Source organism: Cherax quadricarinatus, chromosome 10, assembly GCF_038502225.1.
Source record: "Cherax quadricarinatus isolate ZL_2023a chromosome 10, ASM3850222v1, whole genome shotgun sequence".
Lineage (NCBI taxonomy): Eukaryota > Metazoa > Arthropoda > Malacostraca > Decapoda > Parastacidae > Cherax > Cherax quadricarinatus.
Window position 1 is genome coordinate 7,404,781 of NC_091301.1, and position 21,247 is coordinate 7,426,027.

Below are 21,247 nucleotides of genomic sequence, written 5' to 3' on the forward strand. Positions count from 1 at the left end.
CATAGGACATTCCCCTTAGCTCTGGAACTAGCCTTGTTGCAAACCTTTGCACTTTCTCTAATTTCTTGACATGTTTGACCAGGTGTGGGTTCCAAACTGGTGCTGCGTACTCCAGTATGGGCCTGACATACACAGTGTATAAAGTCTTGAACGATTCCTTACTGAGGTACCGGAACGCTATTCTCAGGTTTGCCAAGCACCCATATGCCGCAGCAGTTATCTGGTTAATGTGTGCTTCTGGCAATGTACTCGGTATTATACTCACTCCTAGGTCTTTCTCCTTGAGTGAGGTTTGCAGCCTTTGGCCACCTAGCCTATACTCTGTCTGCGGTCTTCTTTGCCCTCCTCTGATCTTGTATGCTTATATGTATGTATTTGTGAATACAGCCTCTCCTCCCTTAACAATGGAGTTCTGTTCCTAAGACCACATTGTTAATTGAATTCGTCGCTAAGTAGGAGCATACTATAATGATAGTGAGTGTGTGTCAACCATATTTGATATTGTTTTAATGTCACCTTTGCATCATTTATAACATTTCTGGTATATTTTTAAATGTTTATACAGTAGTGTACTGTATATTGAAATAAACAAAATAGAGGAAATCAGCTCTAATATACAGTGGAACCCCAGTTTTCGTCCTTAATCCGTTCCAGAAGGTTGGTCAAAATCCAAAACGGACGAAAGCTGAAGTAATGTTTCCCATAAAAAATAATGTAAATCCAATTAATCCGTTTCAGACACCCAAAAATATTAACAAAAAACACATTTTATAGAGAATAACTATAGTTTTACATACAGAAAAAATGAGAAATAAATATAAATACTAATTTTAATGTATAAATGAACATTTAAATCACTTTCACCTTTATTGAAGAGACTTATTGGCATATGGAAGATGGCGAGGAGGGAAGAGAGAGGAGAGGTTATTGTTTGGAAGGAGAATCCCCCTCCATAAGGACTTCAGGTATCAAAGCCCTATCTGGGGTTACTTCCCTTCTTTGTCTTTTACTGGCACTAGGACCAACTTGAGAGTCACTGGACCATGCAGACATGGCTTGCAACAGCTTTGTTAGGGCGATATTTCTCCACCAACTCTTCAACATCCTAGCTACACGATATTTAATGTGGCCCAGAGCCATATTATTACCATCGACATACCATGTTCACTGAGTTTAATCGTTTCTAACAACTACCTTTAGATGCCATCATAAACAAAGGGAGAAGTAGCGAATAATTCATGCCGAGAATTGTAAACAAACGCATTATGTATTAAGGGCGGTGACTGGGCCAACGCAGATTCATATGCTTTCTCTGATGCTGGACCAGATAAAACAATGTTTCCCTCTGCCTGGCTAGCACACCTCCATAGCATATAAACATTGCATGTTTATATGCTACGTAACGTGTTTCTTACATAATTTTGAAGAAAATATCATAGATGGATTAATGAAAATGTCTATATTAACCTAAAATAAGACATTTAATGTGCCCAAGAGTAATTATTATTACGTATTAGTATCATGAATGTATGAGCGGCCCAGGCGGACACGTCTGGTACAGACGATTTCTGAATAAACATACAAAACCCAGGGTAAAAATTCGCCGAAGAAACTGGTCGAAATCCAAATTTTACGATATTCGAACCGGATGAAAACGGGTTCCACTGTACATTATTTTGGTATGAATACTGGTCAGAGAGCTCGTCGTAAGTCCGAGGTGTCAGTAAATGAGTACATCGCTAAGTAAGGAGAGGTTGTATGAGTTTATTTGTTTTTTTAATGTACATGTTTGTGTGTGGACATGTACATACATGCACAAATACACACATTCACTCATATACATGTGTATATGAGTGAATGTGTGTATTTGTGCATGTATGTACATGTGTAAGGTGAATTTGTTTGTTGGTGTATTTGTGTATATGTGTGTGAGTGAATTTGTGTCTGTATGTATGTACTTATATGTTTGCTACCTATTATGTAGTAGGTCCAATCTAGTAATACATAGGTTCTTTCTGGCATTTTATAACTGGCTGCTATAAGATTCAATTCTCTGGAAGCCTAGTAGGTTTTAGTTGAAATCAAATGCATATTTTTCTGTTAGTATATATAGGAAAATTTGTTTTACTTAAGAATATTTTATAGTACAGTAAGGCCCCACTTATATGGCAGGTTAAGTAGTACTGATGACAAGTTTTGTTTTTAATATTCCAGATGACTGCCAAAGCTGCAATGTACAGTGGACCCCCCGCATAACGATCACCTCCGAATGCGACCAATTATGTAAGTGTATTTATGTAAGTGCGTTTGTACGTGTATGTTTGGGGGTCTGAAATGGACTAATCTACTTCACAATATTCCTTATGGGAACAAATTCGGTCAGTACTGGCACCTGAACATACTTCTGGAGAGAAAAAATATCGTTAACCGGGGGTCCACTGTACTTTGTAAACAATGCCTCTCGATGCTTCCTCAAAGTGTTTTATATGTCAGCTCACTTTTCTGACTTTTCTTTACTTTATCATATCTTTCTTCTTTCAACTAATCGGTTGTGTCCCACCAAGGCAGGATGGCCCAAAAAGAAAAACAAAAGTTTCTCTTTTTAACTTTAGTTATGTATACAGGAGAAGGGGTTACTAGCCCCTTGTTCCCAGCATTTTAGTCGACTCTTATGACATACATGGCTTAAGGAGGAAGAATTCTGTTCCACTTCCCCATGGAGATAAGAGGAAATAAGAACAAAAACTAGTTACCTGGAGTTTACCTGGAGAGGGTTTCGGGGATCAACACCCCTGCGGCCTGGTCTGAGACCAGGCCTCATGGTGGATCAGGGTCTGATCAACCAGGCTGTTACTGATGGCTGCACGCAAGCTGACGTACGAACCACAGCCCGGTTGGTCAGGTACTGACTTTAGGTGCCTGTCCAGTGCCTTCTTGCAGACAGCCAGGGGTCTATTGGTAATCCCCCTTATGTATGCTGGGAGGCAATTGAACAGTCTTGGGCCCCGGACACTTATTGTGTTGTGTCTCACTGTACTCATGGCACCCCTGCTTTTCATTGGGGGAATGTTGCATCTACAGCCGAGTCTTTTGCCTTCATATGGAGTGGTTTTCGTGTGCAAGTTTGGTACCAATCCCTCCAGGACCTCCCAAGTGTATATTATCATGTATATTTCTCGCCTGCATTTGAGGGAGTACAGATCAAGGACCTTCAACCATTCCCAGTAGTTTAGGTGCCTTATCGCATTTTATGTGCGCCGTGAAAGTTCTTTGTACACTCTCCAGGTCTTCAATGTCACCAGCCTTGAAGGGGGCCGTTAGTGTACAGCAGTATTCCAGCCTAGAGACCACAAGCGATTTGAAGAGAATCATCATGGGCTTGGCGTCCCTAGTTTTGAAGGTTCTCATTATCCATCCTATCATTTTCCTAGCAGATGAAGTAGATACATTGTTGTGGTCTCTGAAGGCGAGATTCTCTGAGATTATCACTCCCAGGTCCTTCACATTACTTTTCTGCCCTATTGAATCATTAGAATTAGTGAGATAACAGAAGAAATCCCAGAGAGGTGTGTATATATATGCTTGTACATGCTTGTGCAGTGTGACCGAAGTGTAAGTTGAAGTAAGAAGATGTACCTGAAATCTTGCATGTTTATGAGACAGAAAAAAGACACCAGCAATCCCACCATCATGTAAAACAATTACAGGTTTTCATTTTACACTTACTTGGCAGAACAGTAGTACAGTATGTACCTCCTTGGGCGGCTGCTGTCTACCATCCTACTACCTAGAACTTTGTCATATATTTGTATGATTAGTCACTCACACTATCATACACTCTGACCGCTGAAACACTTACAAGCAGCCAAGCAACAATAAATGTCTGGAGTTCTGTTCCTAAGACTACGTCAGTAAACGAATTCGTCGCTAAGTTAGGAGCATACTATAATGGTAGTGGGTTTCTGTCAGCCATCTTTGATATTGTTTTAATGTCATGTTTGCACCATTTAGTATAACATTTCTGGTATATTTTTAAATGTTTATACAGTAGTGTACTGTATTTTGTAATAAAATAAACAGAATAGAGGACATCAGCTCTAATATACTACATTATTTAGATATGCATACTGGTCAGAGAGCCCGTCGTAAGTCCGAGTCATGGGTAAACGAGTACATCACTAAGTGAGAAGAGGCTGTACAGTGGAACCTCTGCTTACGAGTTTAATCTGTTCTGTGACCTAGCTCGTAACCCGATCTGCTCGTATGCTGAGTCAATTTTCCTCATTTAAATTAACTGAAATGCCATTAATCCATTCCAGTGGAATTCCTGCTCTGGAGGTAGAACAAAATACTCGAATATGATGCTAATATCAACTCTACAGCTTATTTATCTATCACACTTCATCTAATATGACATAATAAAGAATATAATTAACACAGAAACCTCTTATATAGTCTACAATGAATAAAATATGTCATTATGTGACAAGTGATGGCAACCATTTCCACTCCCGTTCTGAAAACATCTTCCCATGCTTCCCCTTCTGAGGTGTTATTATAATAGAAAATGGAGTGTTTGTGAGGATAACTGCACTAGTTTCACAAGAAAAATACTGAAATAAGAAATATTGTATAAAAACAATAAAACATGATAGAGAATGTAAAGAAATAAACTGGTGTACATACAGCATTTACCTTGGTGAAGAGATGCTGACAGAGGTTGACGGTGGAAAAGATGGGCAGAGCAGCGTATGCTATCAGTGGCACTATAAAGCCCAACAACAACAACAACACTGGAGGAGTTCATTTCGTTTTGTCCTTTTTCCATTGCTTAACTTACTTGCTATACTCTTAATGCTACACTTGATCACTGAACTTAACTGCTACAATTTATTTGTAATTTTTTTTTCCACTTCACTTTTCACTGATTTTTGGCTTTTTCTCAATGCTTTTGACTAGTGATGGTGAGCGTTGTTGTGGTATTCACTATGCCATCCTGTGGCGGTGTTTGATGTTTTGTTGCGGTCTGAAGCTCACTTGTTATTATAGTATTATTATAATTATTATAGTATTATATTATTATTATATGAATTATTATTATAGTATATATTATTATTATTATTATAATGGGGAAGAGCTAAACCAGTAGGATTATACAGCACCTGTGGGGGGTAGGGGATGGAAGGTATTCATGCTTAATTTAGGGAACTGGAGCACATATACAATTCCCTAGATCAAGAGCCCCTCACCAGCATCCAGGTACCTCCCTTGAGGGTACAGCTTGCAACCTGAATCAAGAAATCGTAATGACACGATTGCAAACAAACCATACCCCCGGCCGGGATTGAACCCGCGGTCATAGAGTCTCAAAACTCCAGCCCGTCGCGTTAGCCACTAGACCAGCTAGCCACAATAAGATTCATCCAACTAGGTATATTTCTACACCATAGGAAGGTTAGCACAGGCACCACTGCGACCACAAATGCAAGTTTTTACAGACGAATCTTGCAACCTGAATTTTGGCTCATATCCAGGAGCAAAAAATCAACCAAGTGATGGCTCATATCCTGAAAAATTGCATGGTGGGACACTTGTAAGCAGAGGTTCAACTGTATTTACATTTAAACATCTGTTTGGAGTCGACTACTGTATCATCATCCAGGGCATTCCACTCTTTACTACTTTCACATAGAAGGCTAATGTCCTAACAACTTTACAATGCAACTGGATGTTTCACTTCCATCTGTGTGTACCTTTATTTTTGAGTCTCACTTAGAAAAGTTTTTGTCCTTAACTACTTTGTCTATCCCCAAAGTATTTTTTACAATGTGATCATGTCACCTATTGTTCTGGTAAATAATTGCATACTATTTGCCTGAATACCTATATGAAGTCAACATCCACTTTCTTATGGTTTAGCTAATGCCACTCCTTTACTGCTCTTCCACTGAAGAAGTACTGAAGTGTTTCCTGACCCCATAAAACACACCAGGAAAAGTGCCAATAATCAAATATTTCTACCACTGTGTGGCATATTTCAAGTCACTATTTTAAATCTAACAAGGTCATAGGTTATCTGTTCCCATCATGCACTGCATGAGGCACCATTTTTTTTTATACTGTGCATACCCACCACACATGACCCATTCTCTTATTCCAGGCCCATATTTACCACTCTTAGCATATCTGAGAATGCTATGGTTAAGATGAGGCCACTGGCCGCAATAACATAGATCAATGTGAGAGACAATGAAAGGGTTAAAGCTTCAGTCACTGTTTTATTATCACTCATGTAACTAAAAGCTTTCAGGGTGCAGCACTGTATGACCCTAGTGGGTTTAGTACTTCTTTTTGATTATAATAATAATAATTTCCGAAGAGGCAGACTGGATCTTATACTCAGTGTTGAACATCCAAATTATATTGATCATAATCTTCTTAAGATCATTTATACCCTGGCATTTCTCCCAAGATTTAGAAGTAAAGATGAAAGAGCTGACAAATTCAGTAACAGGAAGAGACAAAGTGTGGAATTAGTGGGAAAGTAGCAAAAGTATATTAAAAATAATTTAATGTGCTGTATTCTTATTGGCATAAAAATATAATTACTAGTAACTATACAATTCTACAGCTGTTAGGCTTCTTAATAGATGTTACTTGATCCTCATGAGGAACTCTTAATTCAAGGAGTTAGACTTGTCCTTCCCTTCCCGGATCAAACTTGATTGTCTCCCATTTCCAAAGTGCTGTATAATCACTATGGATTTAGTGGCTCCCTTTAAATATAATAATAATCAAAATAATATAGCTGTAAGGAATTAGAAATGCACAAGCTTACCTGTTGGCTTTGGATAAACCCCCGGCCACAGACTTTGCATTTGTATGGCCTTTCTCCAGTATGAATCCTGACATGAGTTTTAAGATGGTCCTTCCTCTTAAACTTTCGAGAACAATACTGACATTTGTGGATACGTGTCTCACTACCAGGTGTACTCAGCCGGTCCAGCCGACGCAGAGGGTCACTTATTGGGAACATCCTCTGCAGGGCCAATGGAAAAATATTTGTGATAACTTCTTTTAATCAAAAACAGCAGAATTTTTGGTAAAAAAAAAAAAAAGTCAACATGTATAAATGACTGCATACTTAAATATGTGTGAGATAAGCTGGTACATTGGTACCTCGAGTTTCGAACAGCTCCCAACTCGAACAATTATGTAAGTGTATTTTTAGGGGTCTGAAACAGACTAATCTAATTTACATTACATTATTTACATTATTCGTTCGGTAACAGCACTCAAACAGCCTTCTGGAACGAATTATGGCCGAAACTCAAGGTACCACTGTATATTATCACAAACTATAAATTTTATCAAAATAGCCTAACAATTTTACTAATACTGTGAGTATCATTTGTAAGTTTAATTATTAACACAATAACAGGAAATAAAGCAATGTGGACAAACAAATTTATATATGTATATACTTTATAATTAAAATTATCCTTTTTGCAAGTTTTACTTGTGTCAAATAATAATCAGTTGCAAAATATTTTGATACTTCATTTAAAAAAACTGAATTTCAGAAGACAGAAGATAGTAAGGTTCCACTTCATTTGCTATATAAGAGTGTACAAAAATATTTAAGAGAAATTTCAGAGATCACTTTTTACAACATTGAAGGTGATATTGAAATTGTTGTACTTTATGTAGTTGTAAATCACCTCATTAGTACTTTTTATTTATTTTTACGCTGTATAAATTATAGGATCAGAGCTCTTATCCTATCTTGGCTCTTTCAAAGCCCAACTTTATTGTAGGTACTGTATATGGAAATATACTCTTTTTCCCTTGGATCAAATCTGAGTGCCTCCCATTCCCCTCGTGCTGTGCAGCCCCTACAGGTATAGTGCTACCCCCATGACTGTAATAATAATAATAAGGTAGTTAATGAAGTACTGGAGAGGTATATCAACTGTGATATACCTAGAGTATACCTGGAGAGGGTTTTGGGGGTCAATGCCCCCATGACCCAGTCTGAGACCAGGCCTCATGGTGGATCAGGGTTTGATCAACCAGGCTGTTACTGCTGGCCGCACGCAGACTGACGTACAAACCACAGCCCGGTTGGTCAAGTACTAACTTGAGGTGCCTGTCCAGTGCCTTCTTGAAGACAGCCAGGGGTCTGTTGGTAATCCCCCTTATGTATGCTGGGAAGCAGTTGAACATTCTTGGGCCCCTGACACTTACTGTGTCATCTCTCAGTGTATTCATGCCGCCCCTGCTTTTCACTGGGGTAAAGGCACATCTCTTGCCAAGTCTTTTGCTTTCGCTTTTGTGTGCAAGTTTGGTACCAATCCCTCTAGGATTTTCCTAATGTATATTATCATGTTTCTTTCTCGTCTGCATTCCAGGGAATACAAATCAAGGGACTTTCGACTGTTCCCAGCAATTTAGGTGCTTAATCGTACTTATGTGTGTTGTGAATGACAGCAATTGAACGAGTGATGGTGAAAGTGTTTCTTCTTTTTCAGGTCACCCTGCCTCAGTGGAAGTTGGCTGGTGCATAAAAAAATGAAGTATTGGTGGATGAGCAAACAATGGAAAGTACTACACATCATTTTTAAAACTGTATAGAGCATATAAATCTTTAGGGGAAGGAAGGAGGGGTAGGGATCATCCTCGAAAAGGTTGGAGGGAGGGGGTAAAGGAGGTTTTGTGGGAGAGGGGCTTGGACTTCTAGCAAGCGTGTGTGAGCGTCTTAGATAGGAGTGAATGGAGACTATTGGCTTTTGGGACCTGACGAGCTGTTGGAGTGTGAGCAGGGTAATATTTAGCGAAGGGATTTATTGAAACCGGTTAGCCAGACCTGAGTCCTGGAAATGGGAAGTACAATGCCTGCACTTTAAAGGAGGGGTTTGGGATATTGACAGTTTGGAGGGACTTCTAAACTGTCGTATCTGAGTGCCTCTGCAAGGACAGTGATTATGTGTAAGTGAGGTGAAAGTGTTGAATGATGATGAAAATATTTTCTTTTTGGGGATTTTGTTTCTTTTTGGGTCACCCTACCTTGGTGGGAGACGGCCGACTTGTTGGGGGGAAAAAAAAAAAAAGGTACACAGTGCAAAGAAAAGATATTAAATTAAGTACTGTACTAAACTGCAATTAGTAGTCTTAAGAAGAGTATAGTACAAGCAAAAAAAAACACAAGACAGCAGAAAAGATTGAAAAAATTAGTGTCATTATTATTAGGAAACAAATAATGTACAATAGTACAACAGCTCCATGTGTAGAGCTAAGATATTCTTCTACGTAAATGCTGTCCTCTATATGAGAGTAAACATAGAAGGAAATAATTTATTTAAACAAACTAACAAGGTGGCTGGTAATGCCAACTGTCACCACAACAAGAATAAACAAACCTGACTGTCTCCCATTCCCCAGGTACTATATGATCTCTACAGGTTTAGCACTTCCCCTAAATACAACAAAATCACCCTGCCTTGGTGAGAGATGGTTGTTGAGACAAAGAAAAAAGAAATAATAATGATAATAAATCATAAATCATCATATTAATAAAATAATAATGAATAATAATAAACTACTGGAGCATTAACACAGAGATTAAACAGAAAGGAAGTAAATGCATTCATACATTAGTAAGTACTGTATATATTGTAAATTCCCATTAACATCATGGGCAATTATTTTATTTTTTTTTATTATCACACTGGCCGATTCCCACCAAGACAGGGTGGCCTGAAAAAGAAAAACTTTCACCATCATTCACTCCATCACTGTCTTGCCAGAAGGGTGCTTTACCTGGAGTTTACCTGGAGAGAGTTCCGGGGGTCAACGCCCCCGTGGCCCGGTCTGTGACCAGGCCTCCTGGTGGATCAGAGCCTGATCAACCAGGCTGTTACTGCTGGCTGCACGCAAACCAACGTACGAGCCACAGCCCGGCTGGTCAGGAACCGACTTTAGGTGCTTGTCCAGTGCTAGCTTGAAGACTGCCAGGGGTCTGTTGGTAATCCCCCTTATGTATGCTGAGAGGCAGTTGAACAGTCTCGGGCCCCTGACACTTATTGTATGGTCTCTTAACGTGCTAGTGACACCCCTGCTTTTCATTGGGGGGATGTTGCATCGTCTGCCAAGTCTTTTGCTTTCGTAGTGAGTGATTTTCGTGTGCAAGTTCGGTACCAGTCCCTCTAGGATTTTCCAGGTGTACTATATAATCATGTATCTCTCCCGCCTGCGTTCCAGGGAATACAGGTTTAGGAACCTCAAGCGCTCCCACTATTATTATTATTATTTTCACAAAGCAATAAAACTGTATGGACCATACAGTGTCTCAGGAATGAGACGAAATCAGGTTCGATCCAAGGAAAAGGGGGGTAACTCCAATGCTCTTTATCAGCATCAAAGTACCCCCTCGAGTGGCTGTGCAAGTAGAATCTAGGCAGCAGAATGTGTTAAGTTTTGCCTGATATGTGTGTAGGTATACTGTACAGTAATCATTTTGACGTAAAAACAATTTACACCCTTTTCTTGTAAATATAATTTATTATTATGAGATGGTGTAAACATTGCTGGAATGTGAATTAGTGTCAACAGCTAAAATAATTATTCAACAAACCATGTTAAAATCACTTTTCCCTATAAAACTACATTTTTTTTTTTTTTCCAACAAGTTGGCCGTCTCCCACCGAGGCAGGGTGACCCAAAAAAGAAAGAAAATCCCCAAAAAGAAAATGCTTTCATCATCATTCAACACTTTCACCACACTCACACATAATCACTGTTTTTGCAGAGGTACTCAGAATACAACAGTTTAGAAGCATATACGTATAAAGATACACAACACATCCCTCCAAACTGCCAATATCCCAAACCCCTCCTTTAAAGTGCAGGCATTGTACTTCCCATTTCCAGGACTCAAGTCCGACTATATGAAAATAACCGGTTTCCCTGAATCCCTTCACCAAATATTACCCTGCTCACACTCCAACAGATCGTCAGGTCCCAAGTACCATTCATCTCCATTCACTATCTAACACGCTCACGCACGCTTGCTGGAAGTCCAAGCCCCTTGCCCACAAAACCTCCTTTACCCCCTCTCTCCAACCCTTTCGAGGATGACCCCTACCTCGCCTTCCTGTCCCTATAGATTTATATGCTTTCCATGTCATTCTACTTTGATCCATTCTCTCTAAATGACCAAACCACCTCAACAACCCCTCTTCTGCCCTCTGACTAATACTTTTATTAACTCCACACCTTTTCCTAATTTCCACACTCCGAATTTTCTGCATAATATTTACACCACACATTGCCCTTAGACAGGACATCTCCACTGCCTCCAACCGTCTCTTCGCTGCTGCATTTACCACCCAAGCTTCACACCCATATTAGAGTGTTGGTACTACTATACTTTCATACATTCCCTTCTTTGCCTCCATAGATAACGTTTTTTGACTCCACATATACCTCAATGCACCACTCACCTTTTTTCCCTCATCAATTCTATGATTAACCTCATCCTTCATAAATCTGATTAACCTCATCCTTCATAAATCCATCCGCCGACACGTCAACTCCCAAGTATCTGAAAACATTTACTTCTTCCATACTCCTCCTCCCCAATTTGATATCCAATTTTTCTTTATCTAAATCATTTGATACCCTCATCACCTTACTCTTTTCTATGTTCACTTTCAACTTTCTACCTTTACACACATTCCCAAACTCATCCACTAACCTTTGCAATTTTTCTTTAGAATCTCCCATAAGCACAGTATCATCAGCAAAAAGTAACTGTGTTAATTCCCAATTTGAATTTGATTCCCCATAATTTAATCCCACCCCTCTCCCGAACACCCTAGCATTTACCTCTTTTTTTTAGCAGCGGCAGTGGCAGCAGCGACCTCCAAGCTCCGTACTTTTCTCCAACTATGAGAGCTACCAATGCTCCTATGATGACCTAGTTACAAGCAAAACTGCACTACCCAACGTAGCACCCAGAATGACCAAAGATTACCAACAGTGAAACCTACAAATCCAAAATAATAGAGATCAAAGGAAGACTGCCCACAAACCGAAAACAACACCCCGCTGCCAGCCGAACAACGTAACCCTAAACTTTGTATAACTATAACTTCTTCTTAACTACAAAAATTCCTGTTGTATTATGAGGCGCAATCTAAGAGGAAACAGCACCAAGGCCAGCAAGAAAACACCGAAAAATCAACTATTCAACAAGTGTAGTCAGGAGGACGCCGGCCCAGCAACCACCCCACTCACCACCACTCGAGGTGACACCACAACAATAACAACAAACATGGCTGCCACCAGCCCATCCTTCCCTCTCTTCCCCGGATTCAACCTACCAAGTAGTCTCTCAGGTATGACCAACGATCCAGATACCCTAAAGACATGCATCTCCAACTTAGTTATTGAAAATATGAACCTTCGAGAGACGCTAACAAAACAAGACACCAGGATGACACAACTCGAGAACAAAATCCTCAGTCTTGAACAAAAGTTATCAACACCAGGAATGACTAACTGTGGCAAGACCATCCAGACAGTCATAGATAGCCATACCCAACAAATAATATCTCTTAATACTAAGGTTGAAGAAGCAGTAAAAGAATGGAAGAACAACTTAGATAACCAGTTCAGTGACCACTTTGCTCTCCAAGAAGATAAAACTGAACAAGATAAACTATCGGACGCAGTAATAGTTAACAGTCCACTTTTTCCCAGTGATATGAACCAAACAAACAGTAAAGAAATTACTCTGCAGATCATAAAGGACCAAACAAAAGTTACAGTACCAGTCAGAAATAAAAGAAGCCAGGTTACTAGGATCCCATAGTAGAAAAAGTGTTATGCTTAGATTCCACTCACATGACAGGAAAAAAGACTTAATTATTGCATCTATTAAAGTAAAGAGGGCAGAAGAGGGGTTGTTGAGGTGGTTTGGTCATTTAGAGAGAATGGATCAAAGTAGAATGACATGGAAAGCATATAAATCTATAGGGGAAGGAAGGAGGGGTAGGGGTCGTCCTCGAAAGGGTTGGAAAGAGGGGGTAAAGGAGGTTTTGTGGGCTAGGGGCTTGGACTTCCAGCAAGCGTGCATGAGCGTGTTAGATAGGAGTGAATGGAGGCGAATGATACTTGGGACCTGACGATCTGTTGGAGTGTGAGCAGGGTAATATTTAGGACTTGAGTCCTGGAAATGGGAAGTACAATTCCTGCACTTTAAAGGAGGGGTTTGGGATATTGGCAGTTTGGAGGGATATGTTGTGTATCTTTATACGTATATGCTTCTAAGCTGTTGTATTCTGAGCACCTCTGCAAAAGCAGTGATAATGTGTGAGTGTGGTGAAAGTGTTGAATGATGATAAAAGTATTTTCTTTTTGGGGATTTTCTTTCTTTTTTGGGTCACCCTGCCTCGGTGGGAGACGGCCGACTTGTTGAAAAAAAAAAAAAAAAAAAAAAAAAAAAAACAGACAAATGAATAAGCACCACCTTCTCTTAGCTGGAGACTTCAACATCAACCTTGGCCTACTAGATGATCAGCCTGTAACTGATTTCATCAACAATATGAACAACACACTTCTCATACCAACAATAACTAAACCAACCAGGCTCACTGAAACAAGTGCAACCATAATAGACCACATATGAACCAATATACTAGCCCCCCTTAAATCAGGGATAATCATAGATAGCGCTACAGACCACTACCCTACCTTCCTCTTGACAAACATTAGTAAACCACCACTTGAATACAACAAAGTCTCATTTAGACTCCATGATGAGGCCTCAATAAGGAAGTTCACAGCTGACCTAGAGACTGTTGACTGGCCTACAGAATTCTCCAAGGCCAATGGTATTGACGACTGGACAGACATTTTTCTTAACACACTACTTAGACTATACAACAAACATTGTCCTATAAAAACGAAACAGATCACAAACAAACGGCTTGGTTGCCCATGGCTAACCAGCACCATTCTGAAATCCATTGATAAGAAACACCAATATGAAAAGCAATATAGACAGGGCTTAATACACAAAGATATTCTTAAACACTATTCATCAGTCCTCACCAAAGTAATAAAGAAAGCCAAACAACTATACTACTCCAGTAGATTCACTGACACAAGAGGAGATATAAAAAAGACCTGGAAAATACTCTCTCAGATTCTAGGGACCCACAAACTGAAAAAAAAAACAAATATTGTCCTAACTAAACCTAATGAAACACCACTGCAACCCACAGACACAGCCAACAAGATAAACAACTTCTTCTCAACCATAGGTACTAATCTCGCCAATAAAATCCCACGTACCAATGCCCATGCCGGGGACTACCTAGATGGGAATTTCCAAAATTCCTTCTATCTTGCTCCAACTGAGCCCACAGAAGTCACCGAGATTATAAGGTCACTTAAAAATAACTCAGGGAATCTGTCTCATGTCCCACCATTATTGTACAAGAGAGTGGCCCATGTCCTCTCGCATACTATCTCATTGCTTTTTAACAAGTCACTAGAAGCTAGCACCTTCCCGAAACTACTCAAGACGGCAAGGGTTACACCAATACATAAAGGTGGTGACCCTACAGATTTAAACAACTATAGGCCAATATCAAACTTACCATTGCTATCCAAAATCTTTGAGAAACTCATGCACAGGAGACTATATTCATTTATAATGTCACAAAACATACTCAACCCCTGCCAATTTGGATTCAGGAAAAATAAAAGCACTAACGATGCAATTATAAAAATGCTAGATCTGCTTTACACAGCATTGGAAAATAAGGAATATCCACTAGGAATTTTTATTGACCTAAGAAAAGCTTTTGACACAGTAGACCACAGCATCCTACTCCACAAACTTGACCATTATGGTATAAGAGGCCATGCGCTTGCATATTTCAAATCTTACCTTACTAATAGGTATCAGTATGTCACCATTAAAGACACAGCATCAACAACACAGCCACTTGATACTGGAGTTCCACAGGGAAGTGTCCTTGGTCCCCTGCTCTTCCTCATATACATCAATGATCTTCCAAACGTATCTCGACACCTGAACCCCATTCTCTTTGCTGACGACACTACTTATGTCATCTCTCACCCTAATCTTGCAACCCTCAACACCATTGTTAATGAGGAGCTGATCAAAATATCGACTTGGATGACAGCCAATAAACTTACGCTTAACGTTGACAAAACCTACTACATTATGTTTGGTAGCAGAGCAGGAGATGCGCAAATTAACATTAAGATCGACAACACTCTAATTACCAGGCATAATGAGGGCAAATTCCTAGGCTTATACCTCGACAACAACCTGAACTTCAGCACCCATATCCAACACATAACCAAAAACGTATCCAAAACAGTTGGGATCCTCTCCAAGATACGATACTACGTGCCGCAAACTGCCCTTCTCACACTATACCATTCACTTATATATCCATACCTCACCTATGCTATCTGTGCTTGGGGTTCAACTGCAGCAACACACCTAAAGCCAATAATAACCCAACAAAAAGCCGCAGTAAGAATAATCACTAAATCCCATCCCTGGCAACACACCCCCCTACTCTTCATAGATCTAAACTTACTCCCTGTTCAGTACATCCACACTTACTACTGTGCAATCTACATCTACAGGACCTTAAATTCCAATATTAACCTTGACCTAAAATGCTTTCTTGATAGTTGTGACAGAACCCACAGGCACAACACCAGACACAAACATCTCAATGACATTCCCCGTGTCCGACTAAACCTTTACAAAAATTCAATGTATGTCAAAGGCCCTAAAATCTGGAACACCCTACCTGAAAATTCCAAAACTGCAGACACATTCATCACCTTCAAAACTACCATCAAAAAACATCTTATCTCCCTGATACACCCTGTCAACTAATAATACGAATACCACCTGGTGGTTTACACTTACACTCACTCACCCATTTGACCATAAACAGAAATATCAATCTCAATCTCAAAATAATGAATCTTAACTAGTCAAAAGTTGGCCTGTGATACTCCAATACTGAAACTATGTATAGTGCCAAAACAAAAGCATTCACATTGCTAAACTCACAACTAGTATTTAGTCACTTAGCCATAATACCAACTTATCTCATAATTCTGTAACATTTTAAACCTAAGATTTAATAAAAGTCTGCCCGAAATGCCTAGCCATGCTAGGCGCTCTAGTGGTACACTCTGTAATTATTATTTTACTACATGTAAACCACACAATAACCAAATTCTGTAAACTCAGCATTGTAATACTTATAGAGAATAAAGTTTGAATTTTACAACCCCATCTATAAATACATTAAACAACCATGGTGACATTACACATCCCTGTCTAAGACCTACTTTTACCGGGAAGTAGTCTCCCTCTCTTCTACACACCCTAACCTGAGCCTCACTATCCTCAAAAACTCTTTACAGCATTTAGTAACTTACCACCTATTCCATATACTTGCAACATCTGCCACATTGCTCCCCTATCCACTCTATCATATGCCTTTTCTAAATCCATAAATTCAATAAAAACTTCCCTACCTTTATCTAAATACTGTTCACATATATGCTTCAATGTAAACACTTGATCTACACATCCCCTACCCACTCTGAAACCTCCTTGCTCATCCGCAATCCTACATTCTGTCTTACCTCTAATTCTTTCAATTATAACCCTACCATACACTTTTCCTGGTATACTCAATAAACTTATTCCTCTATAATTTTTACAATCTCTTTTGTCCCCTTTCCCTTTATATAAAGGGACTATACATGCTCTCCGCCAATCCCTAGGTACCTTCCCCTCTTTCATACATTTATTAAACAAAAGTACCAACCACTCCAACACTATATCCCCCCTGCTTTTAACATTTCTGTCATGATCCCATCAGTTCCAGCTGCTTTACCCCCTTTCATTCTATGTAATGCCTCACGTACCTCCCCCACACTTACATTCTGCTCTTCTTCACTCCTAAAAGATGGTATACCTCCCTGACCAGTGCATGAAATTACCACCTCCCTTTCTTCCTCAACATTTAAAAGTTCCTCAAAATATTCTCGCCATCTACCTAATACCTCCCTCTCCCCATCTACTAACTCCCCTACTCTATTTTTAACTGACAAAGCCATACTTTCCCTAGGCTTTCTTAACTTGTTTAACTCACTCCAAAATTTTTTCTTATTTTCATTAAAATTTCTTGACAGTGCCTCTCCCACTAAAACTACATATTATTATTTAATTTAAATAAAGCATTTATACTGCATTATGTAAACTAGCATTTTCTACATGCATGATTTCTATGTTATTTAATACTCTTGTCATTAGTGCTTCAGAAGTTGCTGGGCAATAGTCATCTATAAAACTTTCCAGTTCGGTTTCCATTGTGCTTAATATAGATTTTCATAGAAATAATTAAACAAGTGTTAAAATAAGCCATAGAAATTATTAAAGAATTAATTACTAAGATTTCATTTAATTGCCATAAATAAGATTCACAATTTCTAGCTGTGTATTTAATTTATTTTTATTTAAACATTATGCAGTGGTACCTCAATCATGATCATGGAAGACCATGTTCTCATTCAGATTTAACAAACACCCCCCCATCCCCTCCTCCTAAATAGTTCATTAGTAAGTTTATTCAGGTATACACAAATACATAGATTTTCATACTTAGCAGCATATGTGTAGAGAACCTTGTCTAATTTTTTGGGTTATCCTAGGTTTTCTACAAATATGCTGGGTCACTGAGGCACAGTGAGCCAAAAAAGAAAGAAAAACTTTCACCATCATTCAACACTTTCACCATGATTCACACACAATCATTGTCTTTGCAGAGGCACTCAGATATGACAGTTCAGATGTCACTCCAGACAGCAAATATCCCAAAACCTTCCTTTAAAGTGCAGGCATAATAATAATAAAAATACTAACAATGGATAATTCTGGATATAATAAACTTTGTTGTTTCTGGACAATGTCTGGCCACAGAGCTTGTCCATTAAATCTGAAAACCATTAAATCAGGGTCTGCTGTTTATTCAATTTCAATGATAGTCTGAATTGGTATTTGTTTTTTATTGTTTATACCCATAACGAGCATAAAAAAATAGGCATCTACACAATATAGGAGCACTCCATGAATTTAAATCAGTTTTATTATGTTAGGTACACATCCAAAAGTACATAAATTTGATAATTTGAAAGAATCATTACAAAAACGCTAAAAACTTGCTGTTGAGTTGGAAGAGCAGTAATGAAGGAAAGCTAACATGTTCCAGGTGTAAGCTTTGATTCAGAAATGCTTGGCACAAGTTAGATTATGACAACTAGATACTGGCTTTGGGAGGTTAGTCACTGGATCTCCCTCATTCTTTTACTTTTTCTGTGTGATTTCAGTTCACATCATAATCAAGGACATAGCATGAGTATAGGCAAAGTAATTCAGTCTCCTCCAAAACTCTATTCACATAGTGAAGAGTGTATGGAAAATACAGTAGGTCCTTGCCTGCCAGGCAAGGCAATGGGGACTAAAGTGCAAATCACAGTGACCAGCATTCAAGAAACTGTAAAAGTGTCAGGCAAGCAACAGGATGAGAATCAGAACCACCAGGCTTGGGAACCATTTCAAATTTTTCCTGCAGACAGTGATGTGACACCACTGCTCGAGAGCAGTGGCAGAGATGCAACACGAGTGTGTTATGGTAAATGGCTGTAACGTAAATGATATTTCACAAACTGGGTTTAATATTAGGAGTGCAGCAGTAATGGTGCCCCAGTTCAACATGGATGACCTGGATGGGTATTTCAATATTTCTGAAAATCAGGCAACCACTGGTGACCTAAACAACACTAAGATATTGATACACATCCAGTTATGCAGTAAAGATCAGGACAAGACATCCACCATGTCTTTCAGGAGTATTGGGACTATTATGACATTATAAAGGCTGCTGTTCTGAAGGCCTATGTGCTGGTATCCATCAAGTACCAACAAAAATTTTGCGACCCTCATCCGAAGACCAGCAAAACTTACCACAACTGCCAACAGCAAAAAGACCGCTTTTGCATGGGTGGTGTTGTGCTGTGGAGGTTGGCCGAGATTTTGATAAGCCGGCGCAATTGAGCCTGCTAGAGGACTTTTTCTTCAACACTTCTGATGAGGTCCAGGAGTATCTGGAAGATAAATCATACTCATCGGTTGTGGAAGCGAGCGAAATGGCGGATACATACGAGGTGCACCATGCAACTGAACGACAAAGATCACTCGTTCAGTTTTGGTATATGCAGGTAAGACCTGGCTGGAATTTTAATAATAATAATTCTCAAAGGGCTTATGTACCTGAGCCAACACAAGTTGTTGAAGCACCTGTAAACAGGCAACCAGTGACTGGCCAGGAGAGGCCACAAAACTGGTGTCAAAATAAGCCCATATACTGAACCAGGTGCAGCAAAGGGTCAAGCCAGATCATGTTCACCCCCAGCACTTCAGAAAATAATCAGCAGAGTGAACTCCAACAGCCAGTATCACTCTCTATTGACCTATGCCAATTCTAGCCAGCAGTAAAAGAAACTCATTAGCCAGAGGTAGACCGTGACCAATGGGAAAGTAATAACATCCATCATAATGGCCGGACATACGCAACTGACCAGTGAGGTAATTTAAGTTGCCATGCACCCATTTTACAGTACCTCTCAGGCTGACATGAAACAGTCAGTCACTAACTGATGCTGTCACTTTCAGGGATTCTTGTGCACATAGCAAGTTATTGTAGTCCTTGGTATTAAGTATTCCATCTTGTACATATACTGGAGTTAACATCTTGTTAGAAGCTTACGGCAGGGCTATATCTAACGTTTCTAAACACAGCCTGTTTTTTGACAACCAAGTTAATGGTGCTCTCTGGTGAATTCCATGATCATTACACAGAATTCATGTGCTAACATGAATATTGTGTGTATAACAGTTGTTATGGTTTCAGACACACTCGAACAATAAATTCTGAAACAAGCAATAAACTTGGTATTAGAGCTTTTTCAGTGGCATCTGTGACACGATCAATGTATGTTACACAGGCATGAGACTGATGAACCAACACATGGTTAACTATTGTTAGCTCATCTATCTGATGGTATCCAGGATAGCTGTGCCTCCTTCATTTGGAGACCTTTTTCAGAATCCCATCTTCTGTAGAATCTCAGTTGGTAAAGTCTGTTGTGAATATAATAATAAAAAAGCAGTGGCAAGAAAATAATAAACTTTCATCTGCTTGCACATAGTCATAGTCCATTGTGGACTATGACTATATGAAAGCAGACACCGTCAGTAAGAGCATAACTTTTTGTACAGCCCTTTCTGGTATACTTACAAGGTAGACTCACCATCTGGTACTGAGAAACATCAGATGTAGAAAATCTAATGTGCTTCCAGTAAGTAAAAATAGTGACAGAGGTGGTCATTTAAGTGTAAAGAAAACCTTGGCAAAACTTGCCAAGAACATTTTTCTGGCTTCACATGGCACTAAACATCTCTGTCATGTCTGGGCATGTGCCACTGTCAGATTACAGGGAAGCTGGGCTAGCCTGTAAAACCAGATCCATTATTTCCAATACCATCATATGGTTAACCTTTCTCCCGACCTATTACAGACTTTGTTGGTCCCTTATCTCAAGACTCGTATGGAAAATGAACAACTTTATCATAATGTGCACCTCTACTCATTACTTCAAGGCAATATCATTATGATGCATCCATGCACACACTATTGTATGGGCTCTGGTGAGGGTTTTCAGCACAAGCTGGGGTACCTTGGGGCATTCTTATTGATCAGATAGGATTACCAAAAAATCTTTCATGAAACCCTGCCCCAGCTGGGGCAGGGTTTTTCATGAATTTCAAGGTGCACCTGAAAGATTTCACCAAATACTTAAAAGCATGTTATGAGTGTTTGTTATGAACCATATGTCAGACTGGGAAGAGGGAGTTCCCATATTACTCTTTGCCATTAGGGAAAGCATGAAGGAATTGCTGTATTTACAGTCTCTTTGACTTCATATATAGCCATTTGGTCAGAGAGCTTTTAGCTCTTCTGAAGGACTGGAAAAGCAGTGAAAGTAATGTGGTTCATTTGCATCATGTCCCTAAGATTCAGGATAAACTTTGCCATGTATGTGATTTAGTTGC

At 39.3% G+C, this 21,247-nt stretch overlaps 1 protein-coding gene across 1 annotated transcript in view; it reads right to left on the reverse strand.

The window, feature by feature from the left end:
- LOC128687920 (zinc finger and BTB domain-containing protein 14) overlaps positions 1 to 21,247 on the reverse strand; it is a 693,050-nt gene that overhangs the window by 10,495 nt on the left and 661,308 nt on the right. Inside the window, exon 7 of the mRNA XM_070083596.1 lies at positions 6,839 to 7,039. Within this exon, the coding sequence (XP_069939697.1) occupies positions 6,839 to 7,039 (201 nt within the window). The remainder of the gene's footprint in view (positions 1 to 6,838; positions 7,040 to 21,247) is intronic.